Source organism: Artemia franciscana, chromosome 3, assembly GCF_032884065.1.
Source record: "Artemia franciscana chromosome 3, ASM3288406v1, whole genome shotgun sequence".
NCBI classification, from domain to species: domain Eukaryota; kingdom Metazoa; phylum Arthropoda; class Branchiopoda; order Anostraca; family Artemiidae; genus Artemia; species Artemia franciscana.
Genome location: NC_088865.1, coordinates 40,131,535 through 40,148,785, shown reverse-complemented (window position 1 = coordinate 40,148,785; position 17,251 = coordinate 40,131,535). Strand labels below are relative to the sequence as shown.

At 33.2% G+C, this 17,251-nt stretch overlaps 1 protein-coding gene across 1 annotated transcript in view; it reads right to left on the bottom strand.

The window, feature by feature from the left end:
• The window catches only part of LOC136025261 (uncharacterized), a 44,161-nt gene extending 27,449 nt beyond the window's left edge, over positions 1-16,712 (bottom strand). The window contains exons 1-2 of the mRNA XM_065701116.1: positions 16,568-16,712; positions 8,465-8,551 (exon numbers count right to left, since the gene is read on the bottom strand). Of these exons, the coding sequence (XP_065557188.1) occupies positions 8,465-8,551; positions 16,568-16,604 (124 nt within the window). The 5' untranslated portion in view covers positions 16,605-16,712. The remainder of the gene's footprint in view (positions 1-8,464; positions 8,552-16,567) is intronic.
• Between the last annotated feature and the right edge of the window lie 539 nt (positions 16,713-17,251).

Here is a 17,251-nt window from a genome sequence, read left to right as displayed (position 1 = left end):
GAGAGCAAGCTCATAACTGCCGACTGCGGTACTCAAGTTGGTTGCAACTTCCGTTTAAGTGGGGGAGGATGAAAAAATTTATAGGTTCTAGTTAAATGTCTTTAATTCAGTTTTCATTTTTCCGGAAGTTCACTGGAAATTCAGTTTTTCCGGTGCTTGTTTCTGGCCTAGCAGCGACGAAAAGGTTCGAAACAGTTTTGACTTGAATAGAATTTTTGACAGTCTTTACCGCTCTAGATTTTTTTTCCTATCTCTTTCTCTTTCTTAAAAGTTGCCAACTTATGCTACAAAATGCATTGGTTGTTCCCTTAATAGCTTTGGGTAAAAAATTTTATAAATTCAAATCGATACGCTTAAGAAGAGAATTAAGCAGTGCAAGTTACCCAGAGTCTGCTTAAGGCAACAACCAGACTTAGTTTCCGATCCTCGAAAGAGGGCAAGCTTACACCTTGCAGTCCACGGGCTATATAACTTCTCTCGCTTCTCTCAACTTTTTGTGTAATTTTTCTGATTTGTGGAATTATGTTATATAGGGTCTATTAGGTACGAGCTAGAATGATATCGAAAAATAAGTGACTCGTTTTAATTACTTAACTTTTGAAGCTGTAACTAAAAGTCAGTTTTTGTCTCCTCTAATAAGTTTTCTTATTAGCTGGGGAATTCAAATAACACTGAAACTCTTCTTTTTGAAAGTCTTATTGAAGAAACTTGCCTGGAAATTTTTCTGTTGTATTAGTTCATGTTTAGATAAAATTTTAGTCACCTAAATTTTGTCTCACATTGCTTGGAACACCCTTCCTGAGTAGGCTCAAAGAATTCTCTCTTTTCACAAGTTAAAAAGACTGTAATACATCTTAGTTTTCAAACTAAGTCTTTCATAGTTTTTTTTGTGCTTACTTTCTTCACTTTATGTCTTAAAAAAGCTATTTACATAAAAATATGTTTTTTATATTTGGAATACATTTTAAATTTTCTTTGATGTTGCTGATTTGACCGGATTAAATGGTAGTTCATAATATTGGAGATACATGGCTCACCAACCATATATCGCATAGAATACTAAACTAACTAGTTCTAGGCTGTTTTATTGTTCTGTTTTGAAAAATGTAATATGGCTGTTTTCAATCTGTATTCCAGAAACTAGAGAAACTAGAAAGCTTGTTTCTTTTTCAAGAATTTTTATTCTTATTGAGATTTTTTATTCTTATTCTAAATATTTTATTCTAAATATTTTATTCTCTTTTTAATAAATATTTTATTCTATAAATATTTTATTCTAAATATTTTATTCTAAATTTTATTCTTATTTGGATTTTTCTTATTGATTGATCAAGAAAATATCGCTAGTTTGCCTCTTTATATCTGGTATAGAAACAAAATAATAAAAATTAATTTATTTACAAAAATTAGTTGAGTTTTCGGAAAAAAAAATGTGTTTCAACCCATCAAAAAAAATTTTACTTCACCAAATTCATCAATCCCAACTTTAGAACTAATTTTTAAAATAGAAAAGTTTCTTAGTTCGAGGCTGAATCCTTTTAAACACTGTTTTAGATTGTGCTCAAAATCAAGCAGATTTATTAAAGTGAATTTGGTTATGTTTCTTAAAAAAAAAACCTCTGCGATTAAAGTAAAATGTCACTTTAGTATATTCAGAAATTACCTGGCTAAGAATTGGTTGGAAACTAGACAACTCTGTTTGCTTAGGGATGATTTACTTTTTGAAAGCCTTCCCAATCGTGCACTAAATACTTTTAATTGAAATTAGAAGAGTCTTTCAAAACAAAATAAAGTTTTAGTGCTTAAATTAAAATGTTACCTAAGTATGTTCAGAAATTATCTGAATAAGAAACCGGTTCAAAACTAAAACACTTTCTAAGGTTGCGACTGAACCACGTTTTAAGCCTTATTATTTAATCCTTTGAATTGAAAAGGTATATTTGTAAAATTCCCTCGAATTTTTTGAAAAAATTGCCTCATTGATTGAAGGAAAACACTACTAGGAAATAAGTTTGAGACTTGAAAACTTTTTCATTTTGAAACGTTTCCTTTTCATTTCTATTCGGTCCTCTAAAATTGTAAAGACACATTTAAGCAAATTCATTGGAGTCTTTTGGAAAAAAGACACCTTAGCAACTAAAGTGAAACTTTACTTCAGTATATTTAGAAATAACTTGACTAAGAAATAGTTTTGAAACTTCAAACGTTTCTCAGCTTGATACCGATTTTTTTTTTTTTTACACATTTTTATTCTATTATCTTAGTTAACAAAAGAGCTACACTTCAGCAAACTCGGTTAGGCTTTGTTGAAAAAAAGACTCCTCAGTAATTGAAGTACAATTAGACTTCGAAAGGTCTACATTTCAAAACCATGCTAGACACCTGCCATGATCGTTGCTACAAATCAATCTCGATTCGCAGACTTTTTTCTCTACTCTGTCAAATTTTTTTAAATGTGAAAAATACCCTAGGTCTTGCCTATTCTGCTTTTAAATTTTAACTGCATCCACTATAGTTTCTAAGAATAATACCCAGATAAGAAGACCTGTCTACAAGATCGATCCTCTCATTACCCAGTATTAGCCCTTTACCTTCATTAGAACAGTCTTGGGAGCTTGGAGACTACCCCATTCCGTGAAACACTAAATTGCCTTGAATTTCTTAGCACTTTTCATTCGAACTACCGAAAACTTTGGTAAAACACTCTGGAAAATACCAAATCCACCAGAGCAATACATTTTTTTAGCCCACTTTAAACCAAAAGCTACTTCACATCAAATTATATTATAGCCCGTTATATTGTAATTTAACATGAGAAAGGATTCGGACCCACCAAAGATGTTCCAGGAAAGACTGACTGCGCAAAAATATTACTGCATAATAATCATACTACTAGATTCGATTTACTAAACATTCATTAGATAATTAACAGAAGATTGCAACACTGTAGATTAAACTGGGGTGCAAGAACTCTTGCATGGGAGGGTAAATATTCAGTACTCCTGAAAGACAAAGTGGAATTTGAAATATTTGGAAAGAAAACAACTCTTTTCTGACAAGGAAATGTTTCCAAACTTTTACCTAGAAAATTGTACGAAAAATCATGTACATAGTAACTACCTCCCAAAGACAGATTTTGACAGCCAAGTACAAGGTTCTCGGCCTAGAAGCTGCCTCCCAAAGATATAGAAAGACACTTTCCCGTCATTCAACATACCACACCTTGTCTATCTGGCAGAAGATGAAAGGCAGCTTAGCCTGAACAATGTCAATATTGAATATCTGATCTTCTATGAACCTTAAATCAAGTATGATTTATCAATTATAAATAAACAAATTTAATTCCAAGTTGAAATGGAGTTTTTACCCACCCCCTCTCTATTTTTTCTCAAATTTGCATCTCTATCTCCGTCTATCGTATCTATCTCTGTCGTTCTCAAAGCAGTACACAGAAAATATGTTATTCACCCCTCTTAAACAGGTTAAATTAGGTGAGGTTAGATTGGTGCCACTCTAGCCTCCCTTAACTAACCTAATTCAAACCTAATTCAATCAAGTTACATGAAAATGTCCTTTTTAAGTCCCAGGATAGCAGTTGATGTATTCAGTTTTCTCATTTCAAAGAAAAAAAATCCAAATTTTACTTGGTAAGTTTTTGTCTTTTCAATTTGCTGATAAGAATTCCCGTTTTTCACTTGATGACATGTTAATTTTTGTTTCAAAGTTTTCAGCATTTTTCATTTCTTAACACTATTTCGTGTTCTTCAGATTTCTGCCCCAATGTTTGCACCATTTTGAATTTTATGTTCACGCCATTTCGTCTTTTAAAAATCTTTATCCCAAACGTTTCACTATTTGGAATTTTTTGTAAGGTTCTAAAATTTATTGTTTTTAGATTGGTAATTTTTCACTATTACAATTTTTTCCTGAAATTTTCAAGTTTTATCTATAAATTTTCACCATCTTAAATTTTTGTACATGCCATTGCATCTTGTCCAAATTGTAGTCCCGAAGTTTTCACCATTTGAAACAATTTAGTCACGCTATTCGTCTTTTTCAAATTTTTGACCCAAAATTTCACCCTTTCCATTATTTTGTTCACGTACATCCGTTTTTTCGAAAGTTTCCAATCTTTGCGCGATTTTCGTTTTTAATTTACCTCGCTTTTTAAAAATTTTGCCCTTATTTTTCTGGTTTTGTGGTTTTGAATCGGCTAGGATATGTATGGTTTGTTAAATTGTATATGTGTATTCGTATATATGTGGTGACTTTCTCTTCTCGAGTTCTCGGTATTGACTGCAAAAGGTTAAATTCATCGTAATAAGCTTAAAAGGTTTTTTTTATCTTGCATTTGTCAGTTAGTTCAAAATCTGAATGAGAGTAGGAATGTGTTCCAGATTTTTCCTCTGTGGTTTGATAAATTGGGTAACTAGTCGCATGAAAACTACACGATTCCAAACAGATCTGATAGCAAGCTTCGTCTGTGCTCCAATTATCATTATGATAAATGTGAGCAATGGCAATACACCTATCTTAACTCAACTATACAAATTCCTTCGCGAAGTTTTAATAATTACATGTAAATTACAAAGAAGATATCCCATTCAAGTAAAAGCATGCAATTACTGGATGGATCAAGTTTGTATTTCTCATGCTAAAACCTTTTCGCCATTATAATAAATGTGACCAAGTTAACTACGTCTATCCTACCTTTACTGTAAAAAGTCCTTTGCAAAGTTTTAGATTGCTATTAAAAGGATGCTTTCGGAGGAGGATGCAATTGTTAGAATAATATGAGAGTATGATTTCTGCGTTTCCGATGTCAAGATAATGGAATTTACGAACACAAAGAAAGATTGTTTTTTGGCTAATCCAGAAAATGATGATTCATTGGTGTCTTCAGTGTGTGACATTAGTTCAAATAAACAATTTGAAATATCTGAATTTATAATATAAATGAAAATATCTGAACTTATAATCTGAATTTATAATAATAAATGAGAAATTTGAACAGACTTTTCACTGCAAGACTAAAATATTGTAAATCAAACAGTTTGTGGTAACGAACTGTAGTAAGGAGCGACCCGGCTCAATAGTAACCGAAACTCTAAAAAACGGAATTTTGATACCAATAGTTATGTCAAAATAATTGTATTTTAATGCTGATTTTAAATATATAGATTTCATCAAGTTTAGCCTTACCCATCAAAAGTTACGAGCCTGAAAAAATTTGCCTTATTTTTAAAAATAGGAGGAAAACCCCCTAAAAGTAATGCAATCTTAACAAAAATTACACCATCAGATTTAGCGTGTCAAAGAACCCTATTGTAGAAGTTTCTAGCTCCTATCTATAAAAATGTGGAATTTCGAATTTTTTGCCAGAAGACAGATCACGGATGCGTGTTTATTTGTTTTTTTTGTTTTTTTTTTGTTTTTTTTCCAGGGGTGATCGTATCGAATCAGTGGTCCTAGAATGTCGTGTGAGGGCTCATTTTAACGGAAATTAAAAGTTCTAGTGCCCTTTTTAAGTGACTAAAAAATTGGAGGGCACCTCCACGCTCATTTTTTCCCCAAAGTCACCGGATCAAAATTCTGAGATAGCCATTTTATTCACCATAGACGAAAACCCTAATGACTATGTCTCTGTGGAAGACTTACTCCCCCACAGTCCCCGTGGGAGGGGCTGCATGTTACAAACTTTGACCGTTGTTTACATATACTAATGGTTATTGGGAAGTGTACAGACGTTTTCAGGTAGATTTTTTCGGTTTGGTGGGGGGAAGTTGAGGGGGCTTACGTGGGAGGATTTTTCCATGGAGAAATTTGGCATTGGGGAAGAGAATTTCAATGAAGAGGGCGCAGGACTTTCTAGCATTATTTGAAAAAAAAAGTGAAAAAATAAATATGAAAAGTTTTTTCAACCGAGAGTAAGGAGCAGCATCAAAACTTAAAACGAACAGAAATTATTACGCATATGAGGGGTTCACCTGCTCGTAATGCCTCGCTCTTTACGCTAATGTATTTTTAGTAATTTCAACTATTTATTCTACGGCTTTTGTGATTCAGGGGTCATTCTTAAGAAATTGGGACAAAATTTAAGCTTTATTGTAAAGAGCTAGGCACTGACGAGGGGGTGAACCCCTTCATATACTTAGTAAAAACATGAGAATACAGAAGTTCGTTACGTAAGCTAATTTGTAAGCTACGTATATCTTTTACTAATAAAAACATTCATAAAAAATTGAAAGTTCTAGTTGCCTTTTTAAGTAATCAAAAAATTGGAGAGCAACTAGGCATGGCGAGGTAAAGAGCCAGGTATTCACGAGGGGGTGAACCCCCTCATATACGTAATAAAAACATACGAATATAGAAGTTAGAAGAAGAATGTAGAAGTATATTTTTTACTAATGAAAGTGTTCGTAAAAAATTAAAAGCTCTAGTTGCCTTTTTAAGTAATCAAAAAATTGGAGGGCAAGTAGGCCTCCTCCCTCAATCCTTTTTTCTCAAAATCTTCCGATTAAAACTATGAGAAAGCCATTTAGCCGAAAACAATTAATATGCAAATTTTATTTTAATTATTTATGTGCGGAGAGCCAAAATCAAACATGCATTTCAACTGAAAGTAAGGACTGACATCAAAACTTAAAACGAACAGAAATTGCTCCATTTATAAAAGGGGCTGTTCCCTTCTCAACGCCCCGCTCTTTACGCTAAAGTTTTTCACTGTTTTAAAAAGTAGAGTTAAGAGAAAGAGTCATAGAGCAGGGCGTTGAAGAGGAAAAGCCCCTTTCATATACGGAGTAATTTCTGTTCGTTTTAAGTTTTAATGTCGCTCCTTACTTTCAGTTAAAAAACTTGTTTTTTTTATTTAATCCATAATAAATCCAGTCATGTGTTAATCCTAAAACACCGCAGTCCGTCTGAGACTCTAAGCGGGCAAGCCTATTAGGCTTCCGTCACTCGTTGACTTGTGAAGTCCAAGCAAATTCATCCTCTTTTCCATACAAGTCCAGTCGACATTCTCCATCATGATTCTACTCAACAATCATCCCTAAGTTCTATCACTATCTATCTTAGTTGTGCCCAAGGATGGATGAATGGATGATAGATGGATGGATGGATTTTGCACCATAGGTTTTCATTTTTTTTTGTTTTTACCACAAGATGATTCCGTACTTGGTAGTCAGTCTCACACAAAGATAACAAATTGTCAGCCTAATGTACTCAAACAGACAAAATACTGAAAAAAAGAAACATGAAACCCTGTCCTCTCCCCTGATTTCAGGTGTCACCATGAGAAAGATCCTGAAAAGAGGCATGAAGCCTGGGTTCCACCGGAGCACACTTCACAAAGGAACAATTTACGATTTGTGACACAAGATCACACTTTCGTCTCCCCTTCCTCAGTTTCAAACTTATGCTGACACAACACAAAATATTCTGCATACTATCAACAAGTGAAAATGACATCATTCTCATATAATCCTGAGAAAGGCTTATGCCAGCTTTACCTCTCTCACTCAGACTATCCGTCTTGGCAATTAGCCATGACTTGATGGCAACTTGAATTTAATTCAAAAATCAACGGACTCGGTCTCGGTCTTCGGCCTCTCCTGTGTTAACGGGTTGCTATCCCGTCGAACATCATTTGTTATCAGTAGTATTTATTAGTCTGTATCACATTGCTTTGAAATTGGACGACCTTGTTACGTGGGCTTTCTGATTTTTTTTTCCTTTCTCAACAGGTTTTTTGAGGGAGGGGGTGAATTTTGCAACCGATTAAAATCCACCACAATAAATAATTGGGACTTTTATGTCCCGTTTTGCTTCTTTTTTTTTGGTTTCACGGTTTCAGATAAATTTTGATCAATGTAAGAATAACTAAAACATCCACATGGGCAGTGGAGAGAGACTTTACCAATTAATCCGTCATTGTCGAAAAAACTATTCTGCGCATTTGAGGGGCTCAAACCCAATTCGAACCCTCTCTATTTAAACTGAATTACGACTTTTCGCCACAACGTTTCAAGTACGAATGGTCAAACCCGATCGGAATTGAAAAGAAAACCGAAATGTTCTGTATAATAAGGGCCCAAGCTTCATATAAAGAATAACTTTTGTTTGTATTAAGGGTTAATAGGACTCTTTCATTTGAATACATACCTTGTTCTTTTTATCTAATTAGTTTATTTTTTCTGTTATGTATTATATATTTTCTCTTATTTTCTATTCTTTATTAGCGTATTTACGATTATCCTAGATCTTGATTTCATTTATCTAGGTTGTCTTTTTTTTCGAGTTTTATTGAATCTAGTTTCGTTCTTACCTTGCCCAAAACTGTTTAAATATTTCACCTTTCTGTTGAATTATCATTGAATGTCACTCTAATCACTTGAGCTACATTTTTATTTAACAACCTCGTGTTTCCAAACAGTGGCAAATAGTCAAATGCGAAAGGGCTTACCTCCTTCTGCAATCGATCTAAGGTAACGTTCACCCCAAAGGCCAGGAATTTTCTCCCTGGCGACGAATTGCTCACCAATGGAGTAATCTAAAATAGAAACAAAATTTTAAAGTACTTAAAATGGTGGACTCAGCCAATTTCCTTGGTTATCCCTACTACTTCAGTGTGATTTTTTTTTTCATATCTCGTAAAACACCTGTCCAAAATACATTCAATGATATAAGTCTTAATAACAAATACAGGTATATTTGCATTTCATTTTTACTTAGCCACGCTTTACTCTTAACCATAGAACGATAATAAATTAATTTCAATGATACAGTAATTTGATAACCTAATTTATTGAGTCTGATCACGATTATAAAATATACATTATATTACTTAATTGATAGCTTTATATAAGAAATCATAATTATTAATCAGTATATTTTACATAATTAGTATATTCATCAGTATATTTTACATAATTAGTATATTCACCTTCTGTTTGGTAGGTCCACCAGAACTTACCTTACAGGCGAAGAATATTTTTTAAGGTTGTAATTTTTTAATAGATGTCTCTTCCTTTCCCTCTAATTAGTCTTATTAATTATTATATTTAAAAAATAACATATTAATAGCTTATCTGATTGAATAAATCAAAGTTGAAGATGTTTTCTTGTTTCATTTTAAGAGCCTTGTTCGGAACCCCTTTTAAGCGTGGCTTATTTGGAAGCGGAGCATAGACTGCGGACTAGTAGTTCCCTGTCTAAGGTCTCTAGGCCACCTAGCAGCTTTAGGAGAGGGGGGGTAAATGCAGTCCGGCTTTCAATCTAAACTAATAGGGGTAAACTATTAGATATTAAAATGATCATTTATAAATTTATTTTGTGGCAATGAAGTGCCTAACTCCTATGATTTTGAAATAGCAAAAGTATTAAAAATCTTAGCTGACCTTTCCACTTTAACGTACCTTTCATTCTTTACATTTTTACCCTTTTTATCTTTCTTATACATTATAATTTTTTTTTGGCGTACCTTTTAACTTAAGTGCAACTTTTTCACTTGGATCTTTTTACCTTATTTACTAAAATTCACATACTTTTTAGCTTGGTATATTTATCTCCCCTTATTTCTCAATTGTAGACGAAACGAAAATGCTTGTAGTAAAAAATCCCAGTTTTCTGAAATTGGAGTGTTTGTAAGTCATTGCTATTTGTTATTAAGTATTTTGTTTCTAAAGGTGGTGATTTTTGGGAGAAGCATTATTATATTGACAATTGAAGTTTTTATAGAAATTAGAAGTTTGTTGACACAAATTTTGAATATATTTTACTACGCCACCTAGTTCAAGACTATTGTGTGGCCAAAATCCGTCAAAATAAAATTTCAGCACTTCCTGAAGAAATTTTTACAACAAACACGAATTTTGCATCCTTTTGCAGTTGGCTCCACTAAATTGCACTCAAAACTAGTAATCGAAAATAATTCCAAAGATGTTTTGATAGCCACAAACTATTGAATGTCCCAAATAAGATATACAATAATTTGGCAGGCATATTACAATCTGTAGGGGTCGGAAAAAGCTGGATGCCCGATATTCTACTTTGAATTCTTAATGTTTATATTTTATCAGCCTCAAAATGAGTACTAAAGGGAGTATTATGCCAAAATTAGCCAGAAAGCTTGCTAAAAATGATGGTGGGTATTCTATTTGAAATAATTGTTCCGTCAGAGGCTATAGTATCTCACCATGGCGTGGCTCTCACGCCATGGTGAGGGCTTAAATTCAGGAGAGGGCTTAAGGGGTTTGAACCCTCCCCCCTTAAATGTTTGTTTAAGTCCTAAAAATACAATAAAATACATGAAAACATATTTTTAATGCATTTCTTAAAGTTTTTTAACTCCACCCTCCTAACAAAAATCCCCGATACGGCCCTGTATCTCACTCTAATGGCACAGAGGAGGTTAGAAGGCTCTAGTAAAGGTATAGGTAACTTTTGAATTTCTAGTAGAAAGCAGCAACTATATAGCTTGTGAGGATATCCTGCAAATAACACTTCCATCATGCCTGTTGGCTCGTCAGTTCTAGTATTTGTGCAAGACTCCCTATCTGAATAGCTTGTCAAAAGTGATAAACTCGTCTAAATTACTAGCAGAGAGGTCTTTGATCTATATCACTGCTTTTGCAGATTGGCTATTCAATTAAAGTCAATAGATGTAAAAATGTAAAAAATCAAAAAATAATAAAGTTTTAGTTGTAACATTTGAGAATATAAAGAAAATAGAGTTAACAGATTAAAATATAAAAATCAGCTTTTTATCCAGTCGTGAGCACGAGGCAAAATATTCATAAAATAAAAAATTCAAAGAAATAAAAATCGAGTTCATAAAATATCATCTAGTAGAGGCTAGTGCAAAACATCACCATTGATTTAGCACGGAACACGTGTCAGGTGTTTATTGAATGTGTCATGAATCTGGGGGAATAGCTGATGCTTTAGAAAGTATGGAGGTATGCAGTAATGTAAAGCATTACGCCCTTTACTTACGGGTGTTAAATGTTTTGTGGAACATGCTGTCCAATGAAATATTGAGGTAAATAGCATTTGGCAGAATTGATAGGGTAATATAGAATCTGCAAGAACTGACGAACATCCGATAGGAAGTATTGAGGTATACAGCAGATGGCCTAAGAAACTGGGAAGGGGGGATAATAGATCTTTTCGGAAGTTTCAGACGTTAAAATGCACATGTATGGACACAGGTCTCTCACTTTGATAAAAATAATGCCAGAAATATATATTAGAAGAAATTTGGTTGGAATATGGTTAACATTTAGCATCTGTCAGACCACTGGGATTATACTTTTTTGAAGTGCCTTCAGGACAAAGAAGAAAATCACCAGCTTATGTAGAAATAACAAAAAGAAGGAAAGAAAATTCTGCTATTGCTATTGCATGCTTTAACCTACGAAACATATTCACTTACTCAAGCAATTCAACTCTAGGGGGTATTGTTATGCGAGGTATATAGGTGTAGCCAAGAGAGCCTCCTCAAAGATTACATGCTGTGCATATGGATTTGTTTGTGATGCTGCAGCACGAGGTGCGACCGAACTAGTCTTCTTAAGTGATAACTGCGGTGGTAAAAAAACGAGACATTAGCTTTAATGTCTTGTTTTTTTTATATTGTTATAGTGTGTATTTTTATCTTTTTTTTAAAATATCTTGTCTTGTTATATCTATTGTTTGCAGATGATCAACCCCGGTATTACCCGCATATAACTTGAGCCTGGGCATACACAGAACCAGAATAATTGTATAGATGTAACTACTGAGCGATTTTCACTGAACCTAATATTGTATGTACAAGACCAGTAATACCAGATCAACAGGTCAGAATGTTTAAATAAAACCATACATTGTGAAGGAAATGAGCAGTGCAGGTTTCTTGAACTTTGATCATCTTTGCACCGCATACTATGTGAACTTATGTCTCGGGAGTAAAGAAGTAGTATAACTTCAATGCTTTAAAGGTAATCCCGTATTTTAGTGACTCGCTAAGATACATAGCAGTTCAGCTGAACTGGGATGATACCACGGAACCAATAATACTCATCAATGTTCTACAAAACAACAAAGCTGGAGGACCAAACAGACGGATCCTACCCTTATCCCCAATTATACCTTGAAATGCCAGAATTTGGGCAAGTTTCAATTAGAAGGCTAGCAATTACTTGCAGGAACTCCACCAGAAAAATCTAATTCTGCAAACATACCCCTAATTTGTTTGGAGCTTGTAAGTATAGACTGAAGGAAAAATCCACGGAAAATTTTTTAAATAGCAGGAATAAACATTTTTGGATGTTAATTTTTCAGTGGTACACTATCTATTATAAGATTAGTGTACAAGCTAGAGGAGCTAGAAGTTCGAATAATCAAAGAATTTAGTTATCACGGTTCAATTAATTCGAAGCTACATTTATTTTTGTTTCTGTTTTACCTAGATTGTAAACGTCAAACGATCGTAGGTCATTGTACAGGAAATATGTTACTATAGAACCATTGAATCCCTTATAAAAACAATCGATAATTAAATCAATCGACAATCGAACAAAACAATCGACAATCTAAACTTAGAAAAACAATGTCCATCTAAAAGTCTATCAACCAGAACGACAAAATTTGTCAACAATTCCTTTTCTGACGTCTTCTGCATAGCAGAAATCGTCTTTTTCACAAGATGCAATGTTTTGAAATTTTCAACCTTCGTTCCTGATTTACTGACTTCCTGAACATACGATAGTCTTGTTTTAGAGGTTTTTGGTTTTGGAGATAAGGTAGTCATTACAAATTAAAATATGTTAAAATTTGGCTAGTTAAACTTGGCTAGTCTGCATGTTTCATTGCTATTTTACTAACTGGATATCGAAACCAAGTAGTTTTTCAAAATGATATAAAAGAAACATAAATAAATTTTTAAAATATATCCGACGACTGGAGGGAAACACGTTTAGCATAGAATTCAAATGCAGCGTCAGATTGCGGCAAATATTTGAGCCCCCTCTTTTGAGGGTACGAATGTACTCGTAAGTCATCAAGAGAGGTAAATATGTGTGGAAGTTCACCATATATGACGAGAATGACTTTCTTAAGAAGGAGAGGACATAAAAATAAACTAGTAAAAACCCTGGTAAAAGAGGATATCACTACAAAGTCGTTCGCACAACTGAAAATGCTTGTAAGTGAATTGATTAAATAATTAAACTTGCAAAAGAAGTGTTTCACTAAAATAAATCAACCCTAAACCATCAAGACACACATGATTGTGTGACACAAATTAAAAAGAATTAATAAGAAAATAATGAATAAGAAAGGAATAATTAAATGAAACAATGAACAACGAATAAGAATTAATAAAAAAGGAAAAGAAAAAAATTATGAGCTAAGTGAGAAAGCAAAGTCAAACACAGAAACACTTTAACTCACAAAATGAAAATGCTCGTCCATCTTGGCAAGGTGAATGTTAAGGAGAGAGAAATGAAATCTGATTTTTCAATTGATTAAGTGAAAACTCAAACAACCGTATATATCTTAAAAAATGGAAAAAATGTAACGAAAAAAACCTATATGTTTTCATCAACAATCTATATATTGACTTACAATACGTAGTTTTTGGCAGTAGCACGTGCTGTAATAAAATCAAAGAAACGTGGCTGAAAAATCAGCAAAAAATAAAAAAAAATTAAAAAAAATGGTACTAAATAGCATAAGGAGGAATAGCTTTTTTTTGAAGATTTAATTGTTTTCAGGATTCAACATATTGTAAATGTTTGAATTTTGACGGACAAAAATCATTGTCAAATTTAACAAATTCGTTTGCTGATTTGTTTTCAAGCTTCAACGTGGCAACCCTGACTAAAAGTGGTGCTGAACTAAAACTTCATAATTTTGAAAGACCCATAAGAAAAATATTAGAAAATTACGGTTTCAGGTATGAGTAAGCCTACGTCTGGTCTAAGGTGGGTGAGGAAAAAATATTTTTATTCTGATTTATTTGATTTTTCTGTTTATTTTTAATTTTAAAATCATTTTTATTTGGTTTTATTTTTATTTATATTTGATTTTATTTCTGTTTTTGAGCTTATTGAGGGTCAATCCATGTAAAATAAAGCAAATTGTTAGAATTGCTAGCCAATTTATAAAAGCAAGTATATGAGCATTGATGAAAAAAAAGCTTTGCTTGGTACGAAATGGATTTTGAAGTTCAGTTTTACTTTAGCTGAAATAGAAGAGACAACATGCCCTTTCCACTCATACTGCCTCTTTTAAGACGCCCATATGTTAGATACTTTGGCGCTATAATAATAAATCAAGTATAGTTTTACACTATACATGAATCAAAAGAGCCTAATGTATGTTAGTTTCAAATATGTAAAATTAGTTGTTTTAGATTTACCAATGCAAGTTATTGCATGTAAATATTTGCACGATTTAAAAAAGGTGGGGAAACCTAAAAAAATAGTTTCTATAAGAAATGAACTTTAAATTTAAGACATCTGTGAACCCCAGAATAGATGATTCAAAGCAATTAAATGTAAAAATTCGAAAATTCCCAATTCTCCAATTACCCTTCGAAGGGTAATCAACATGATGCGAGTTGTTAAATATTATATTTCTTTAAAGGGGTGATAGCATCTAAGGGATAGCATCTAAGGGATGAATATAAGGGGAGCATCTAAAGCAATAAAATGGAAAAAGACTCACTCGAACAGAAATTTAAACCTCAAGTTCCTTTTTCGCAGACATACACACCGCGCTACAATAATGAGTTGATTTCAGCCCCTTTGGGCCACAAGGCAACAGTTTTGGCCTTAATAGAACTAGAGAGCAAAGACTCTGAAATAAGAGGCTTAAAACCATTTGAATACTTTTTATATAGCCACTTAATATCAGAGGTTGCACAGACGGGTGGTGGCCCATTTGTCTCTAAACATATGCGCCCACCAAGCGGAACTAATGGCTGCTAATGACTGTGTATGCAGAATACTAATAGTTATACTGATCACCATCTACAACGAGGTCATTGTGAGCTTTGAATAAGAGGGACCTAAACCAAATTTTTTCTTCGGCCCTAGTTGTTAAACTTTACATACGAGATTCACATTCAGATTAATGTGGAGAAGCGAATTTACCGTCTTATCTCCCTTCTTTCAGAGCAAAGTATTGAACTAAGGATACAACATGGGTGGTAAGACGGTAACACCTTTTTTTTACAGAAGTGATCACTTTTAATGAAGAACGACAGTATTCAAACATCGACAAATTGTGATTAGAACGTTAAATTTTAGCACAAAGAGCAGGGGTTAGAGGGGGCAGCCTCTCTCATAATTAGACATTTTATCGTATGAAGAAATTACACCTATATAAGCCCTTATCCTCGAGGCATTTTTATTAATATATTAAAATATTATGCAAAGAGAGAAGGGCTGAGGAGGTAACAGCTGATCCTATATTTAGGACAACTCACAATAAGATGTTGTAAACGAGTAGAAACGTAATAAAACGGGATTTTCAAAGGAAATTTAAGAGCGAAATTTATAATACGAATCGTACTATATGTGATTGGGGGACCACTACCCCCTCTACACTTCCATATTGCATTTGAAGTTTGACTTCTTTATCTAAATGTTTTAAGAATGAATACTCTATCACAAGGGCAATCTATATATTTATAAATGCAAGTGTCTATTCAGTGATTTCCAGGTAAACTCTATAAGCTAGAAACGCAATATTATCCGGAAATAATCCTTGGGAAGTGAGGGTGCAAATCCTTGCATACAAATTCCAAAAAAAAAACATGAAAAGTGACTTCATGAGAAAAAGAAAATGAATACCATAGCATGAATATCTTCATGTATCTGAGTTATTTTCAAAATAGCAATGACATATTTTTATATATCTAAACTATTTTCAAAAACTGCAATTGCATAAATATTTTCATGTATTTAATCTGTTTTCATGTATTTTAGTAAAGGACTTACCCAAGTGCATCCAGCTTAGAGAAACAAGGGACATAACTTGGGCCAAAGGACCGAATGCCGACAAGAGGGAAGTAAGGGCCACTGTTAAAATAAGGGAAGAGCATCAGTCTATGCGAAACAAATGCCCCCCTCCCCAATTACCGATGCCTTGAGTGAAGCGAGGGTCATATGCAAGAGCCGAACACGGCTAAATTAATTATTCTTAAGAAAACAATGATAGTTAAATAAATAAATTTAAATAAAGTGTATTTAAATAACTTATTTAAATAAGTTGTGTATTTAAATTAAATGGCCTATATGGTAGAACAGCAAAAGTTTCAATTCAACTGTAAAATTCCTTCTTCAATGTGTAGGAATATAATTGCCGTGTATATTTGAGGCGGTAGGGCCACCATACATAGGACAATTTACATTCGTTTTAACGTCACTCTTTACTCTTATTTTGAAAAATTGTCTTTTCAAATTTACTTCATAGGAAGAATGCATATTGACATTAAAAAGAACACTATGACCTCAAACCAAAAAAAAATCATCAAGTAGAGAACTGTAATTCATGCACTAGAAAAGCTAAAGCTTACCTAGGAAGAAACACAACAACAGAATCCAAAGCTTCATTTTTGAAAGCTGTTTCTAGTTATAAGTAAGAAAATAAAACTGTTGTCTTTTATTTATCACGCTTAGTTTTGAAAGGAAGTAGAAAACCAATGTTTTTCTACCGCATATTATCAGATTTCTAACCACTTTTGGTAAAAAGAAAGAAAAAAAGAAATGGATGAAGGATAGCAACAAAGATATCAGATATTGCAATATTGCACAATAAAAGAATATCAATAATATTTCACCACACACTGTATTTTTCATTCCAGGTAACCGCTAATGAATTTTTTTTCATATGGAGTGGGACACAAGTTCAAAAAAATGCTAAAGGAAACAATGAATTATCGTAAACGATTATTGTAAATCAATCTCTCTCTATGTTTATAGAGGTAAGTGTGTGTATGCCTGTCTATAAGCTGGGATTAACGCCTAATTAATAAGCTAGTAATTTTGATTTGTAGAATATGTTTCCAAACGAAAAGATGACTAACATTGACTAATAAAATATAAACATGAAAACACGGTGACAATCGTGACTGAATATTTACAAAGGTCGAAGGCCCTCACTATCACCCATAGCAAGCGGAGAGGGTGATGCAAAGCTGTATTTGCGAGGACAGAAGGCTCAAGCCGGTTATGTTTACATATATATATATATATATATA